General features: G+C 40.9%; 1 protein-coding gene across 1 annotated transcript in view; it reads right to left on the reverse strand.

Moving 5' to 3' along the window:
- Positions 1-7,675: 7,675 nt before the first annotated feature.
- MBD4 (methyl-CpG binding domain 4, DNA glycosylase) overlaps positions 7,676-15,650 on the reverse strand; it is a 152,426-nt gene continuing 144,451 nt past the window's right edge. The window contains exons 5-7 of the mRNA XM_069206318.1: positions 12,690-12,839; positions 11,999-12,102; positions 7,676-10,268 (exon numbers count right to left, since the gene is read on the reverse strand). Coding sequence (XP_069062419.1) covers positions 10,191-10,268; positions 11,999-12,102; positions 12,690-12,839 — 332 coding nt within the window. The 3' untranslated portion in view covers positions 7,676-10,190. The remainder of the gene's footprint in view (positions 10,269-11,998; positions 12,103-12,689; positions 12,840-15,650) is intronic.

Raw genomic sequence — 15,650 nt, forward strand, 5'->3', positions numbered from 1 at the left:
GGTCCCTTATTTGAAGCTAAAATTGGTGAGGTAAGTTTAAGTATGATGGCAGATTCTAGTGCACCAATTACAATAATTTCTTATGTTTCTGAAAACAAACCTCTTTATCCCACAGATATTATTCCCAAGGCTTATGTAGATCAAGACATTGAGATGTTGGCGCACATTTTGGAAGATGTTACATGTCTTGGTAGACATATTGTAAGTAAGGTGTATATGGCCTTCAAAGGGAAAAATATCGTAGGTTGGCAAGATCGTGCAAAGATGGGTCTAAAACCTGTTACAGGTTCTGATAACCCTATACAAATGATTGATACTTGTATTACTTTGAAAAATAATTGACAAAGAATTAGATGCTGTCTTGGAAAAATGTTACACTTAAACAAAATGTTGTTCCAGTTGTTTACATAGTTAGACTAGCACCACAGAGTGTTAGACAAGATCTTAAAAAACAGCTGGACAGACTTTCGGAAGAGGGTGTTATTTCCACCACCGACTCTTCTAAGTGGGTCAGTCCAATTGTGAAAGTGCACAAAAAAATAGGACATTAATTTGTCTGTGTGCAGACTTAATATAAAACATCACAATAGACTGCCACCCCAAAAATTCAAGATCTATTAGTCAGTATTTGTAATGCAATTTCTTTTCACTGTTGGATTGGAGGTCAGCTTATCATCAAATACCACTAATTGCAGAGTCACAAGATTTAAACACTTTTATGGCACCTTTTGGTGTGTATAAGTTTGAGGGTACCGTTTGGTTTGGCTTCCAAAAGCTGATGGACAAAATTTTGGAAAGGATTAATGGTGTAGAGGTTTATCAGGACGATATTCTAATCTTTACAGTCACTGAGCACATTAGAACTCTTGCGAAAGTCTTGAACATTTTTTAAGAAATTGGAATCACTAAGCCCTGAAAAGTGTCAGTTTTCAGTCAGTGAGTTAGATTATTTAGGTCATCACATCATCCCATTAGGCATCAAACCTAGATTTTCACTCATATAAGCCATATCAGAAGTTACCCCCGCTAAAGACAAACATCCTGTCATTTTTGTGAATGAGTGAATACTATTCGAGATTCACTCAGGGTTACCCCCAAAAAGTCCAACGTTTACATAATCTCTTACGAAAGGGAGTGAAATTTGAGTGAGACACAAGTGTAAATGATACCTCAGAAAAAATTAAACAGTTGATTGTTTCAGCACCGGCTCTTTCACCTTATACAGCAAGTCACAAATGTTTTCTTACTGTCAATGGAAGTCAAAGTGGGTTGGGTGCACTTCTCTTCCAGTGGGTGTGTGGCAGGGAACAAGCACAAACATTTGCCTCAAGGCGCTTAAAACAAGCTGAAGTGCGTTATAACACAATAGAAAGAGAGGCATTGGCTTGTTCTTGGGCGGTGGAGGAATTTAAAACGTTCCAATGGGGTTCACTGACCACAAACCACTTATTCATTTGTTGACCAGCAATGAGTCTGGTAAGGGTTCAGCCAGGCTAGTTAGACTACTGTCTCCCTTGCAAGAGTTTAATTTCACAATCAAATACATCTCAGGAGGGAGAACTAGAACGGCTGATTGTCACTTGAGAATGCTGCTACAGGCTCTTTTCAAAGATGAAGGTTCCGATGATGTTGAGTGTGTAGTAGCTTTATTAGAAGATGTTTTAGACTCTGCTGACATCATACCTTATGAAGACTGGTTGTCTGCAATAGAGGTTTTATGTGAAGCCATGAAATGTTTTTAAAGGGGCTGGCCCAAAGAGAGATCACTATTCCTGTCTCTCAACCTCCCCCACCATTCTGATTACCTTTAAATATTTGCTTAACATAAAGTATAAAGTAATATAATAATGTGAAACGTCTGTGCTATATTCATTTTATGTCTGTGATAGTTGGCATTGCAGTGTTGCATTTGCAGTGGCTGACAAAACATGACTGTGGTTGTGTCTTTGGTCTGTCTTGGGTTTTGGTCTAAGACATTTGGGCACCCTTCCTTGCTGCTTTGTGTTCACATTGATGGGCATGCACACCTCTCAGTATAAGGAATTCATAGATCTCTAGAAGAGATCTTGAGTTAGTGCCATACTTTTTTATATGCAAGAGAAATTAAACTGTGACATGTAATTTGTGTAGTGTTCCACTCAATCCAGTACTACACTAGTCATAAAGGCTTTAATGCAGACAGTAACCCCGACATTAACTAGATCAAGGTGATGGCCAATGAGGCATTCCCTGATGCAGCATAAACAGGTAAGAATTCCAGGGAGCTGTATTGGACAGCGTTTCTCCCAGCATGTGCTTAACAGTTCCATACATGGGCTGGACTCTCCACTTCACACAACTTATCTAGTGAGATCCTGGCTATGTCCTGCAAAGCCTACAGTAAAATAATAAGTATAATTATTTTCTGCAGGTTTTGAAATTCCTCTTCATTAGCCTTTCTAAAGCTTTGTTTGGCAAGACACCTTCTCTGCTAGATCTCCTTGTCTTAGTTACCACATGTACAAACTAGTGACCATAGACTCATCTCTTTCACTCACCACTATGTACAAAGTGAGACAGAGAAAGGTGATCCATTCACCATGTAGCAGGACTCAGACTAAGCCTGCCCTAGCACTTGCAGATTGCGCATTGAGAAGCAAGCATACCATAAATTAAAGTTTGAGTTTTGGCATTCCTGAGACCGGTAAATGGCTTCTATATGAGCAGTGGGTGGCCTGCAAATTCTACGTTTTTATCTTCCATTGAGCAGGAAATTTCCAAATGATGATGCACCAAATTATTCTGTATGTTTGCAGGGTTAGGCCTAATTCATTAGAAAGATTAATAAATGTTTTTAATTTTCCCTATACTTTCCACGGGGAGATCCCCATGCCAACTGTGGAGTCTACCTTTGAAAAAGTAAAGGGAAAAGTAAAAATGTTTATTTAACCCCCCAAAAATGATAAAGATTTGTTAGTACTAATGTTAATTCATTGTATAAATTACGTTAATTGAAGAACAAAAGAAAAGCGCTATACAGCACTATTAGAACAGCATTCTTAGGGTGTCTTACCCTAGACTTTTTGCCTTTACCCCCTGTTTTGTGGCAGTATCTTTTTGTTGGCCTTCGGACTCTGAGCACTTTCCCACTTCTGAACAGTGCTTCTCACATAAAACATGTTAAAGGTTGCAGTATTTTTTGGGTCGGGGAAGTTTTAGATTTTAGAGGTGAGGGGTCGGGGTACTATTAGGTTTTAGGGGCGGGTGGGGGGTTCGCAGTGATTTTAGGGGCGGGGTGGGGTGGTTTTAGGGGCAGAAGTTGCGGTAGTTTTAGGGGCAGAAGTTGCGGTAGTTTTAGGGGCAGGAGTTGGGGTTTGGGGTAGTTTAGGTTTTAGGGGCGTGGAGTTAGGGTAGTTTAGGTTTTAGGGGTGGGGGTCGGGGTAGTTTTAGGTTTTAGAGGCAGGGTGGGGTAGCAGTAGTTTTAGGGGCAGGGGTGAGGGGTTGGGGTAGTTTAGGTTTTAGGGGCGGAGGTTGGTGGGGTCAGGTAGTTTTAGGGGCAGGGGTTGCGGTAGTTTTAGGGGCATAAGTGGGGGATTCGGGTTGTTTAGGTTTTAGGGGTGGGGTGGGAGGTCGGTATAGTTTACGGGCAGGAGTTGGGTTTGGGGTAGTTTAGGTTTTAGGGGTGTGGAGTTAGGGTAGTTTAGGTTTTAGGGGTGGGGGGTCGGGGTGGTTTTAGAGGCAGGGTGGGGTAGCGGTAGTTTTAGGGGCAGGGGTGAGGGTTTGGGGTAGTTTAGGTTTTAGGGGCGGAGGTTGGTGGGGTCAGGTAGTTTAGGTTTTAGGGGTGGGGGTTGGGGTAGTTTTAGGGGCAGCAGTGGGGGCTTGGGGTAGTTTAGGTTTTAGGGGTAGGGGGTTGGGGTAGTTTTAGGGGCAGCAGTGGGGGGTTGGGGTAGTTTAGGTTTTAGAGGTGATGTAGTTTTAGGTGCGGGGTGTCGCTTTAGTTTTAAGGGTGTGGGTGGGGGGTCAGGGTGGTCGCATGCTGGAACCATGCATGCCATTTCATGTATGCCTTTACCAGGAACGCCTTTACAATGAAAAATCATTAAGGCATTCGTGGTAGAGGCATTAGTGGTAACAATGCCGTCGTTGTTTCGACTGCGTTGTTCAGGCATGCGTGGTTCCAGCATACGTTGTTCCGACATATATATTCCCATGTGCCCACAGCCTCCAATACACGTCTGGCTTGGGCTAGGTGACAGCTAGACTTGTGCATTCCCTTCAGACACCCAAAACACAGGATACTCAACGGCATCTGCATACTGATAGGTCTTCTTGGGGAGGAGGTTGAGAAGGGCTCGAACTTACACATCAAAGGGTAGTGTCCAGAGACTATACAAAAGGGCGGATTACCTCCCACTGATAGTCTGGAGCCGAGGCCACCCTGAAAGGGGGTCCTGTGCACTTCACAAGAACTCTTTGTAGTCACTGCTGCCCTGCTTGGCTGTGTTGCCCTGCTGTCTGCTGATCTGTGCACGCTAGCTCAAGACTCGTCCTCCAAACCCAGAGTGACACCAAGTGGCCTCTGGTTTCCTTTGCCGCTCGTCTTTAATTTCAACCCGAGCAGCTTTTGTTAAACTTTGCCACTCACATCTGTAACTTGCCCGGAGCGGCCCTTCCTTCCTTACCGCTCACCTTCAATTTCAACTCAAAGGACTTTTGCCAAACTTCACCGCTCCCATATGTGACCTGTCCGGAGTGGCGCTATTTCCTTTGCCATTCATCTTCAATTTCAACCTGAGCGGCTTTTGTAAAACTTTGCAGTTCGCATCTGTGACCCGTCCGTAGTGGCCCTGCTTTCCGTTGCCATGCGCTTTCAACTTCAACTTGAGTGGCTTTTGTCAGACTTTGCCGCTCACTTTGTCAACCTTTGCCTCTTACACCTGGAAACCATCTGGAGCGGCACTGCTTTCCTTTGTCGCTCAGTCAAACAGAGTGGCTTTGCCCAGCCTAGATGCACACTGCTCCCCGACAGGAGCACAACCAGGACAGTACTAGATTCCATCAGAACATCGTACACCTGTGCAGAGGAGTCCCAGGCACTACCCCTTTGATCTATTACATTTGCTCGCTAACCTGTGTGTGGGGGATAAACTTGTGTTTACACGTCTTATTTCAATAACATACACACATAAAATGCATTAGTTTATGTATTACTTTTTTTATTTTTACGTTACTGCAGTAGCACACTCAGTTGCAGCTCGCAAAGGTCAAAAGGGACTGGGCAGCACGCGGCAGGGGGGGGGAAACAACAAACACATACATACAAAAAAAAAAAAAGCAAACCTTAGATGCAGCTGCCGCCTCCGCCACTCCTCGATTCTCGTCACAGCAGGCACAGGCTCCCAGCCTTCCCTGATGCCAATCCAAACACTGCTTTAATACTGCTGGAAGCATGAAAGCAGTGTTAGAATTTGCTAACGTGCCCTGGCTTGGCGCTCCGAGGCATAGTGGGATCCTTTGCCTGCTGTCTTCAACCCGGCTACACAGTGCCAGGTTGGAGAGAGCCCAGTGTGCATGTGTTTGGTCAGCCCGAGACTGCCGGCCTAATATACATGTACACTGAGGGGAGTGTTGTGCACTCCCCCTCCGTCCCCGTCATTGCCCGTGGCCCCGCACCCTGAAAAATAAAAACAATCATAGTTTATGATAGTTTTTATTTTTTGGTTTGCAGATGCTGCTGGTGGTGGGGGAAGAAGGGGTTTGGCGCTCCTCCGTTAGAGCGGAGGAGCCGCCGCTGGGTACACTATTCACCACTTATGAAATCAGTGCCTGGATACACAACTCAATCATTTTATTATAAAAAAATAATAAAAAAAAATAACAATAAACCATCACTCTGTGTTTTCCCAGCACAAATCCTGCACGACTCCCTTTCAATGCGGCCATCTGCTTCTGAATCTCCCACAGTAGTACATAAGATGTCACAAATACATGGGATGGTTTAATAATCTCCTACAGAGATAATAATGCACTGTCTCCTGGCATATGTTAATAAGACATTTTCAGACTCTATCTAGAAATGCAAAAACATTGAAAAATAATTTACGGGGAACTGTAATTTTCAGTGTTTTCAACCACTCTCTAAACAGGAGGTTTATATGTATTTGCAAGTCTACTCATTAGATTTATGGTTTCCAGGACACACTGGACATCCCTGAGGAATGTGTGCCAACTAATGATAGCTATTTCCACGTATCCATTAATAGAACTGGCACGGATGCAAATGGTTCTGTGTGTTGAAAAATGGTCTCCCTGTAGGAAAGTTGCCCTTTCTCCAGAGTCATCCCACATTTTTCACCTTCTTCTGGACTATCTATTTTTGCTGGCCGGATGTAAGACTCTGTGCAGTTTACATTTGCTAACCAGCAATTAAGTGCCTGTGCTTTCAACATGGTGAAATTGGCATGCCCCTAATTGGCGCATTTAACTTACTTATAAGTTCCTAGTAAAAAGTGTACCTAGTTAAATGTCACTAGTCGTCTGCAGCACCCATTACACACCACCCAAAACAGTGGCAGAGCAAACATGACTGAAAGTCTATAATTTGCAGGTTTAAACTGCAAATTCAAAATGTCAAAATAAACCCTTTTGACAAGTCATACCCTTCCTTTCAACTATTTATAACACACCCCTATGTAGGCCTAACTGCTCGCAAGGCAGGGTGCATGGTATTAAAAAGTAGGATATGTATGAATTTAATGTTAAACATGTCCTTACAGTAAAAAAAAACCCTAAAAGCTATTTTCACTGTAGAAAGGCTGGCTTTTCCATAGGAAAATAATAGGTTATATTAACTATTTGTATACCACTGACTAACATTGGCTTTGGCATTTGACTTAGTTTTACTTAAATCTTTTAAAATTCCTATCTCAAAATACCCTAAATGGATGTTTGTCATTTTGATGACACTTGTTTTTCAAATAGTACACTATTTTTCTAAACCTGTTTTGGATTTTTATTAAGTTGCATCTCCTCTTTGTTACTGTTTTGGTATTGCATAAATACTTTACACATTGGCACAAGTTAAGCCGGTCTGTTCTATACTATAGCTACCAGGGGTTGAGCTTGAGCTAATGTAATGATTTTAAGGGTTCATTTGGACAAGGTTTGTGATTATTTCTTGAGGTGAGTAGTCACCCACCCCAAATAATAATCCAGTTTCTTAAACTACTCAATTCAGGTTCTTAAATCCAGGCAAAGGTATATTTGAAAGTCATCTTAAGCAGGGACCTAAGCAACTTGGAGTCTTATGGCAAACCTATTCACTGTTACACAATGGAAAAATTCAGACCCTTTCTTTGGAGAAAAACTATCACTCGGCATTGCATTAGAATAGGTATATTAATAAGCAAGTATGCCTAGTTTTGGTAGGATATGCAAAAGATTCACCGTTAGGCAGACTGAAGAGATGAAAAATGTATCCAATTGCATCAAACTCTCCACCATGTCCTAGTAATTTAGGGCCAGATGTAGCAAAGGTTTTTACCCATTCTGTCTCTATGGGAAAAAGTGTTCGTACATATGGTCCTTAGTTCCTGATCCTGTTTGTGGTTGTATTCTCAAAAAACATTCCTAACCTATAGAATATAAAAAAATAATGAATACCACAAACACCAGTATTTTTATTACAATTTTATTGCTGTATAAACATTTTTTTCTACAAAAAATATAGTTACAGTTATCTCAATAAATGTAAGCCATAAAAACAAACATTATACACTAATTCTCTTTAGAAATACTTTAATTACACATTATCATATCTGCTGTTACATATAGGGATTTCGACTGATGCAATATTTGTTAGTTTCTAAAAACAGAGGCGATGTGTGAGCTATGAATAATGGGAGTGCCCCTGTAACATGACATTGTCCCCAAAGAATGCTAGAGATGCCAGGGCCCTCAGCGTGCACTTTTTGGGAATAAAATTTGAAGCCCTGGTTGCATTTGAGGAAAAAAAACGTCAATACTCTCCTTTTTTTATGCCAGTACTGAAAAACGTATCTCCAGAGCTTTTTCCTCCAGTTACATACAACAAATTAGTTCTCAAATTTCCTAAGCAATTTAAAAAAAGATGTGATTGCAAAAGTCTTCACATCATTTCCAAACATGTTATTAAACTGCTGAGGGAATCCCAGTACCTGCCCAAGTCTATTACACTGATAAAGAAAAGGCGGAGGAAGGGAAGGTGCTTTGCACTGGTACATTATAGAAGAGGGCAGAGAATTAGAAGGAACAGCAGGACAGACACTAACACCTATTATCAACCAGGAAATATATCTTATTTCTGAACTACCCAAGAAGGAATCCAGTCCCTTTTTTTACATTTACTATGAGAAGAGTAAGAGTGGGTGCTACATCACCAGAACACCTAAAAAATAAGTCTTATAAAGGTTCATATGCTCCTGAACTAAGATGATCTGCAACACTCGAGGCAATAAACAGTGGACTATACTACAAAGGCTTCTGCAGACTCACTGTTTATGTGGGAAAAAAGTGCTCCAAACAGGGAAGAGCATGTTCAAAGGTGTTCTATTGCTCCTTACAGCACTGCTAAAAAGGAGAACTCCTACCCACACAAATGTCATTTTGCATCATCATCCTATTACTAATGTTTTAAGGGCACCTCTGCCCCATTCGGATCCCCCTTCCCACATGAATAAGAGTTTTTACAGTATCTAATTGTTGTATATTAGGAACAATGTACTCTGTGCTTGAATAAATTGCCTTGCCTCTCTGACCTATTGTGCAATTCCAAAAAACAAAAGGGTACAAGAGGACACATGTTTTTTGAGAGCCTGAGAAAGACAGATATTGTGCTTTTTATTGTCCGATTAACAAAATACTCATATCCTAGAAGTATCAAACATAATGTGAATTATGCTGTCTGATTCCATACTACCTCATATTGTTTAAAGTAAAAAAATAAAAATAAAAGGTATATTTTTAAATGTTTGACTATTTTTTATTTTCTAAGTATGACAAGTTTTTAACACAATTCCAAGTCAATACTGTGTAAATAAATTATATTTTGTTGGAAAATAAAACTTCCCTTCTAAATGCAAAAATATAATTTCAGATGTTGTGCCATTTTACCTTGTTTATACATAAAAATGTTCAAGGGAAATGATGTAGGAACACTCTCAACTATTTACTCTTTTTGCCTGTTCTGCGGTAAACGGCTTCTCCAGCCATGCCTCTGATTCATTTGCAGACATTAACGAGCAGACTGTCAGTGGTGGGAATAAGAGAGCATTTATTTTTTTTGAAGCATGGTGTAGGGTAGGAGGCCTTCCCTAGAATTATGCTTTAAAAAAAATAATAAAAAAAAACACATTTACCATATTTTAGCAATCTTTAAAATATGGTACATTTTGTTGTCCCTGAACTTGTTTGCTTATTTTGTAGCTGACCTTTCACCTGAAAATACATCAAGATACATTTTATCAATGGAAAATATCTGTCAATGGCATATCATATTTTGGACGCTACAGTATTAGGATTTAGGCACTTTATTTAACGCTATATATTCAAAACCTGTAATTCATGTGGATGTATAACTGCGAATAACGGTTCATAATGGAAAGCTATGACATCACTCCTTTGAATTACATTTTTTAACCATTGGCAAATGTGAAGTAGAACATATAACATGATATTTAATACTAGAAATGGAAAATGAGTAAGTATACTCCGAAAATGACGTCTTGGAAACATTTACAAGCCATATAACTTTGTCTCATTGATAAGAGGTCACCGGAATCCCTCAATGGCAAATAATACATATTTGGTGTATATATATATGTACACAAACACACACAAATATAAATATATATAGATATATATATACACATATATTCATATATACACACATACACACATACACACACACACAGAGGGAGATAGAGAAAGAGAGGGAGACCAATATATATATATATATATATATATATATATATATATATAGGCAAACGTGTACACTTGACTGTGGGGCAACAATACATTTCACTGAGAAGCACATCAGTGAGCCCAAGTGTCTCTGATCTTCAACGCTATACACACATATGTATCTTTAATATAACTCTTCACAACAATATAACTGGTTGGGCACATATATTCACATCATTATGCACAATAAATACATGCAGTTGTATTTCGTCTTAGCTGAGACCAAGCTTTTCATAGTTTTCCCAGAGCCAGGCATGGTAAAGATTTAGCTTATGGTCTTCAGGATGAACCTGAAACAAAAACAAAGCTATAGTAAGAATTATTCTCATTCATTTAGCTTTCAGCAACAGTTATACAGGAGGATCTAATGAAAAAAATGGAGTCGATGTCCTGAAAGGCCCCCTTCTCTTCTGAGTGTGTGAAGCTTGGTGACTTTCCTAAAAAAGGAACTGAAGTTTGTGGCCTGAGGGCAACCATTCCCAAAGTGGTGCATGACGCTCAATCACTATCTTACCTCCACCCAATCCAGGTTCACACCAAACGTACCCCCCCAGTTACTATGTTGTACTTAACCAAGAGCAGGCAAAAAAGTTTAAAAAAACTGATAAAAATATTGAGAGATGGAACAATACAAGATAGTTGAAACAAGGCTGTATTTTATATTCTTTCCTGTTTTTTAATTTCATCAAGTGATTCCAGCATTCCAAGTGGTAGTAGGCTACAGGACCCTGGAAAACTGAAGGGTTTGCGATTCCAGCGAGAAATGGAAGATAAACATTCTAACCAAAATACCATTTCAGCTTTAATGTGGGATCCTGACAGGTTTAGCTAGAGCAATCATTTTCAAAATCATGTGGGTTTCAGACACATAATTCACCAGCGGAGATTAAAATACAGAATACCAACGTTAGATATGCACCCTTTCTTTTTAATTTTTGACAGAAGTACCGTGAGGGACAACAAACATGTGTGATTGTACTACCAGAACGACATTGAATGGATCTTGTCAATAATAATAGGAGAGTATTGTTTATTTAACAAAACTATATATAACTTTCAAAATTTGACATGGAACAAATTGAAAGGGCAATCAGATGGTTAACAGGATCTAAAGCCAATTACTTGTGAATGTTATATGTTGGCCTTTTTCTAGAAAACCACCATGAAAAAACATTGCCAGAGACAGACTGTCCTATTTTAGTCTTCTATTTCTCACTAAACAAACTTCATTCTAGAAATACTATGTTTTATAGAATTTACATATGACATTTCAAGAGAAATGGGAAGATGGGCATAAACAGTATGCTTATATTGTACACAGCCAGATGGTTTCCAAACACAGCATTTCGCCAATCTAGATGCCAAACATCTAAATAACAACACACTCTTTTTGTAAAAGACTTAACCGAAGACAAAAGAAAAGCATTATACAGTGGCAGAATATCAGAAAAGCACTACACAAGTTTCTCTCCTTAAAAAACATTATTGCACATGAAACCTAGGATTTTGGCGAAAGTAAGGTGCCAGCTTGTTTGAGTCCTTCCTGTTATGTAGAAAATGATGATGTCAGCAATATGACCACATTGAGGTCACTGCCAATAGTGTTATCCTAAAACCTCTATTGCAATTGTTCTTCATAAACAGTGCTTCAGAGCTGAACAATGGAATGCTAAATTCTATTACACCCCCAAAACCAGAAATATTTTCTGTAGATTAAATCCAATGGTAGTCACACTACTTTATTTTGTTTTCCGCAAAACAAAATGTATTTACTGCTACTTATTTATTGCCTTAATTGCTTGCAGAACTGTTAAACATCCAAAGTGTTTTCCAAGGCAAAGATTATTTAATTATTATCACAATTCAAAGATATCGAAGACTCAGTCATGCCAGAGATACACGTCTGTTTGGATCCCCCTACTCATTGTAACATAGAAAAGGTGTTAATTTGAATGCCAGATATACCTTGTGTACTATACCAGACAACAAACCAATGGCACCTTTTTTGCCCTTCTCGTACCTCTTTCCATTCTTCGATGCAAAAAATTCTGTAAGAATCGTTTCCGTACTTTCCAATCCCATGTAACTCAATTGGATACCGCCAATCTTTGGCCAGGTATTCATCTGGAAAGTAAAAAAGCAAAAATGTAATGTAGTATTTATGAACACTGTACGAGCATGTGCTATTGAATTCAGTCTGTTCAATTTTGTCCAAAATCGACCTATGAGGGGGATTATGTCTTATCTAGTAAAAGTAGGACCTATGTTTGGAGATAAATCAATTGTCGGACATGTTTCACCCGCTCCATATCTAGTTCAAACTTGAAAAAACCTCAACACCTTGCCACCCTTAGCTTCGCTTCTGGAAACTGGTTGTACATTGATGCTGATTTGTGAGTAATCATTTGATATACACACAATGATTCACTTTTATATCAAATGAAGTGCAAGGTTCACGGTGTATCCCTGTGCAGGGGTTTCAATTGCTTACATCACTGGAGAAAGACTAGATTCACCAAGGAGGTGTTTTGTGACCCCCTTGCAGTGGGGTTCTTCAAGCATTTAAATGTTGCTACAGTAAATTGTGCGGGCCGTTTAGGGAGCATTGCATGTAGTCAGCTTATCGGTATATCTTTCACTCCAGATTCCTGTATGACCCATAGACTCTCTATTCCCTAAACCACCTTGAAGTTATCTTGGCTGATACCTACCTGAAAAACGTACAATGGCCTTGGACCGGAGGTCATGCAGTCCAAGAGGTCTAATGAGCTCAGACATTTCTTTCCAGTCAGCAGCTCTGGCTATATCAGGTGAAGGGTACTTCTCAAGGAACCACCAGAGTGCAGGTATTGCCACTTTGCCTAAAGAAAAAACCAGGGTCAGTCATGTCTGGATTGAGCTGCTTTATGACTCATCTTATAGAAACTACTTCATGGATAGTAGGAAAATGTTACTTACCAGTACACATCTGTTCGTGGCATGTAGTTCTGTAGATTTACATGCTGTGCATTATTCTGCCATCTAGTGTTGGGCTTGGAGTGTTGCAAGTTGTTTTTCTTGGAGAAGGCTCATCGAGTCACAGGATCGAGTGGCTCCTCCTTCTTGATGCTATTGCACATGGGCATCAAGTTCTTTCTTAGGTTGTTTTTTCTCCGCCGTCCGATTTGGATGTGTTTCTGTTCGCTCTGTATTCACTCGCTCCAGTTCGAGATTCTTTCCTGTCTACACTTGAGATCAACGGTATTGTATTTCAATCACATTTTCTTAATCATAGTTCACATCAACTTGGGTTAAACTTAAAATGTGTATGCGGCTGAGGAGTAAGCAATACTGGTCTGATTGTAGTGGGCGGTGCGCCCACCCTGCTGTGAGTATTGCTAGACTCATCCTTAAGTATGGAGACTGTTTCCAAATAATGGGGATTGATGTGCTACCGTGCACTGATCCCAACCTAAGGAAAAATTGTTTGGTTGAGTGGTGCAGGAGTATGCTGAGGACTGCCAACGCGTATCAATGTGGGTCTACAGCAAGGAGAAAAATGAGAAGGGCTCCAGCCCACGGCATCAGAGTGGGGGAAACTTTGACCATTACCAACCACAAGAATAGACCGCAAATTTGGATCCCTAAATATGGTAAGAAGAAAGAAGGGGAGACTGGTCATGGGTAGCGGCTGCATTGACCGGAAATTCAGGAGCCCCCTTCAGAGTGAGATTTGACTAAGTAAGGAAGGAACTCCCCTGCCCCGTTCTGTTACCCCCCCCCCCCCCAATATCCTATAATCCTATACTCCCCACCTGCAATAAGTCAAAGGAGGCCTGTCTACAAATGTTGTCTTGGAACTAAGCAGGCCTTGCTAGCAAAATGGAAGACAATACGACTTGCTAGAATTTGTTAGTTCATACGATGTTTGTTGTTTTCAAGAAAACTGGGTCACTGATAAAATATGTATAAATGGGTTCCTGGGGTTTGATGCACTGGCTACCCGCCATTCCGTTGTGATGCAATGTGGGTCTCGTGTAAGTTAAACTGCAAAGTAGAGCAAGTTTATCTGCCACCCAGGGTGGTTTCAGCTAATATCCAACAAGTGAGACTTAGACCAGGAGGGTTGGTTAACATCTTGAATGCATACATCCCGCCAGCATGGTCCCTAGACATTCAGGCGCTCTGGAAGGAGTGCGCTGCATACATTGGAAGAGTTAGATGGGATATGATAGATGATAAACCCACGGAGGGCACGTAGAAGGTAGGAGTTTGCTGCTGATCTGTGGAGATTTTAAAAAAAAAAAACTGCGATGCCTTCAATACCAGTGAAATCTTGATGGAAGATCTCAGCTTAGGGATCCCCGCGACAGCTCTGGGCTGTTTTAAATGGACAAAAAAGGCCGAAGCTTTCACGAATCTTTTATTAGATAACTGCCTCTGATTTGCTAATGGGCGTACCACGTCAGAGGGTGCTCCTAAGGCTACCTTCGACAATGGAAGATGTTCCTCGGTCCTTGATTCTGTAATCCGGCAGGGATGTGTACTGGCACCCTTACTTTTTAGTCTGTTCCTGAATGATGTTGTCCACTATCTCCTAGAAGAACAGTTAGATTTTCCTGTCGTAGCCAGTAGGAAGGTCCCAATATTATTTGCAGACGATGCAGTGCTTATGGCACGTATGGAAAATGCAGCTCACGGGCTACTCAGTCGATTTGTACAATATTGCAAAGAAAAAATCACTGATCATTAACTGCAGTAAGACCATGGGGATGACCTTGCAGCCATCACCCCACCTTTGGCGGAAATTAACGATCAAGGATATATCAGTTGATACTGTCAAGCATTTTGACTATCTGGGCGTGTGCTTCTTGGAAATTATAAATTGGGACAATCAGGTACTGAAGGCAGCCATAGTTCTCAAGCAAGCAGCAGGGGCAATATTGAAGCTAAAGTACAAGGTTGGAGCTAGAAGCATCAGCACTATCCTGAAGGCTGTGGCTGCCGCACTTTACGGGGCAGAGCTTTGGGGATATGCAAACACCTGTGTGCTACAAGTAGCCGAGAATAACTTCCTGAGAACCTTATTGGGGTTAGGTCCAGGAACCCCCTTGAAGGCTCTCTTCGCAGAGCTCAGCCTGAAGCCAGCATCATAACTAGCAGTCCTTAGGCCAGTGTTACAATGGGTAAAGTTAGTATGCAATTCTAAGGCAGCAGTGTACTTGGAAACCCTCGCAGAGGTCACCGTGAGTGGCAGGACAGGGAAGTGCTCGTGGGGGGCACATGTTAAGAAGATCTTAAACAATCTACACCTAGAGGCTCTGTGAGTGGATCCGGGTAGAGTTAATCAGTAGACTGTGGGCCAGGTAAAAGATTGATATTGAGAATTCAATAGGATAAGGGCGTGCCAGGAACCTAGGCCTGAATCAATTGCAAGTTATTACTTCAGCAAATGCCTACGACCCTGCCCCCCGATTATCTGGGTCTGTTGTCCCCTGAACTAAAACGCTCGCTATATCTAAAATGCAGGCTGGGGTGCTGCCTTTAAAAAGTTATTTGGTAGGCACCCTTAGGCTGGCGGCTGGTCTGGAGTATTGTGACTGCAGCCCTGAGGAGGTAGACAATGTTGCACACTTTACCTTGTTCTGCAAGAAATTTGAAAAGGCTCGGCACCGGTGGTTCTACCCCTTTCT

Source organism: Pleurodeles waltl, chromosome 9 (genome assembly GCF_031143425.1).
Source record: "Pleurodeles waltl isolate 20211129_DDA chromosome 9, aPleWal1.hap1.20221129, whole genome shotgun sequence".
In the NCBI taxonomy this organism is placed as follows: domain Eukaryota; kingdom Metazoa; phylum Chordata; class Amphibia; order Caudata; family Salamandridae; genus Pleurodeles; species Pleurodeles waltl.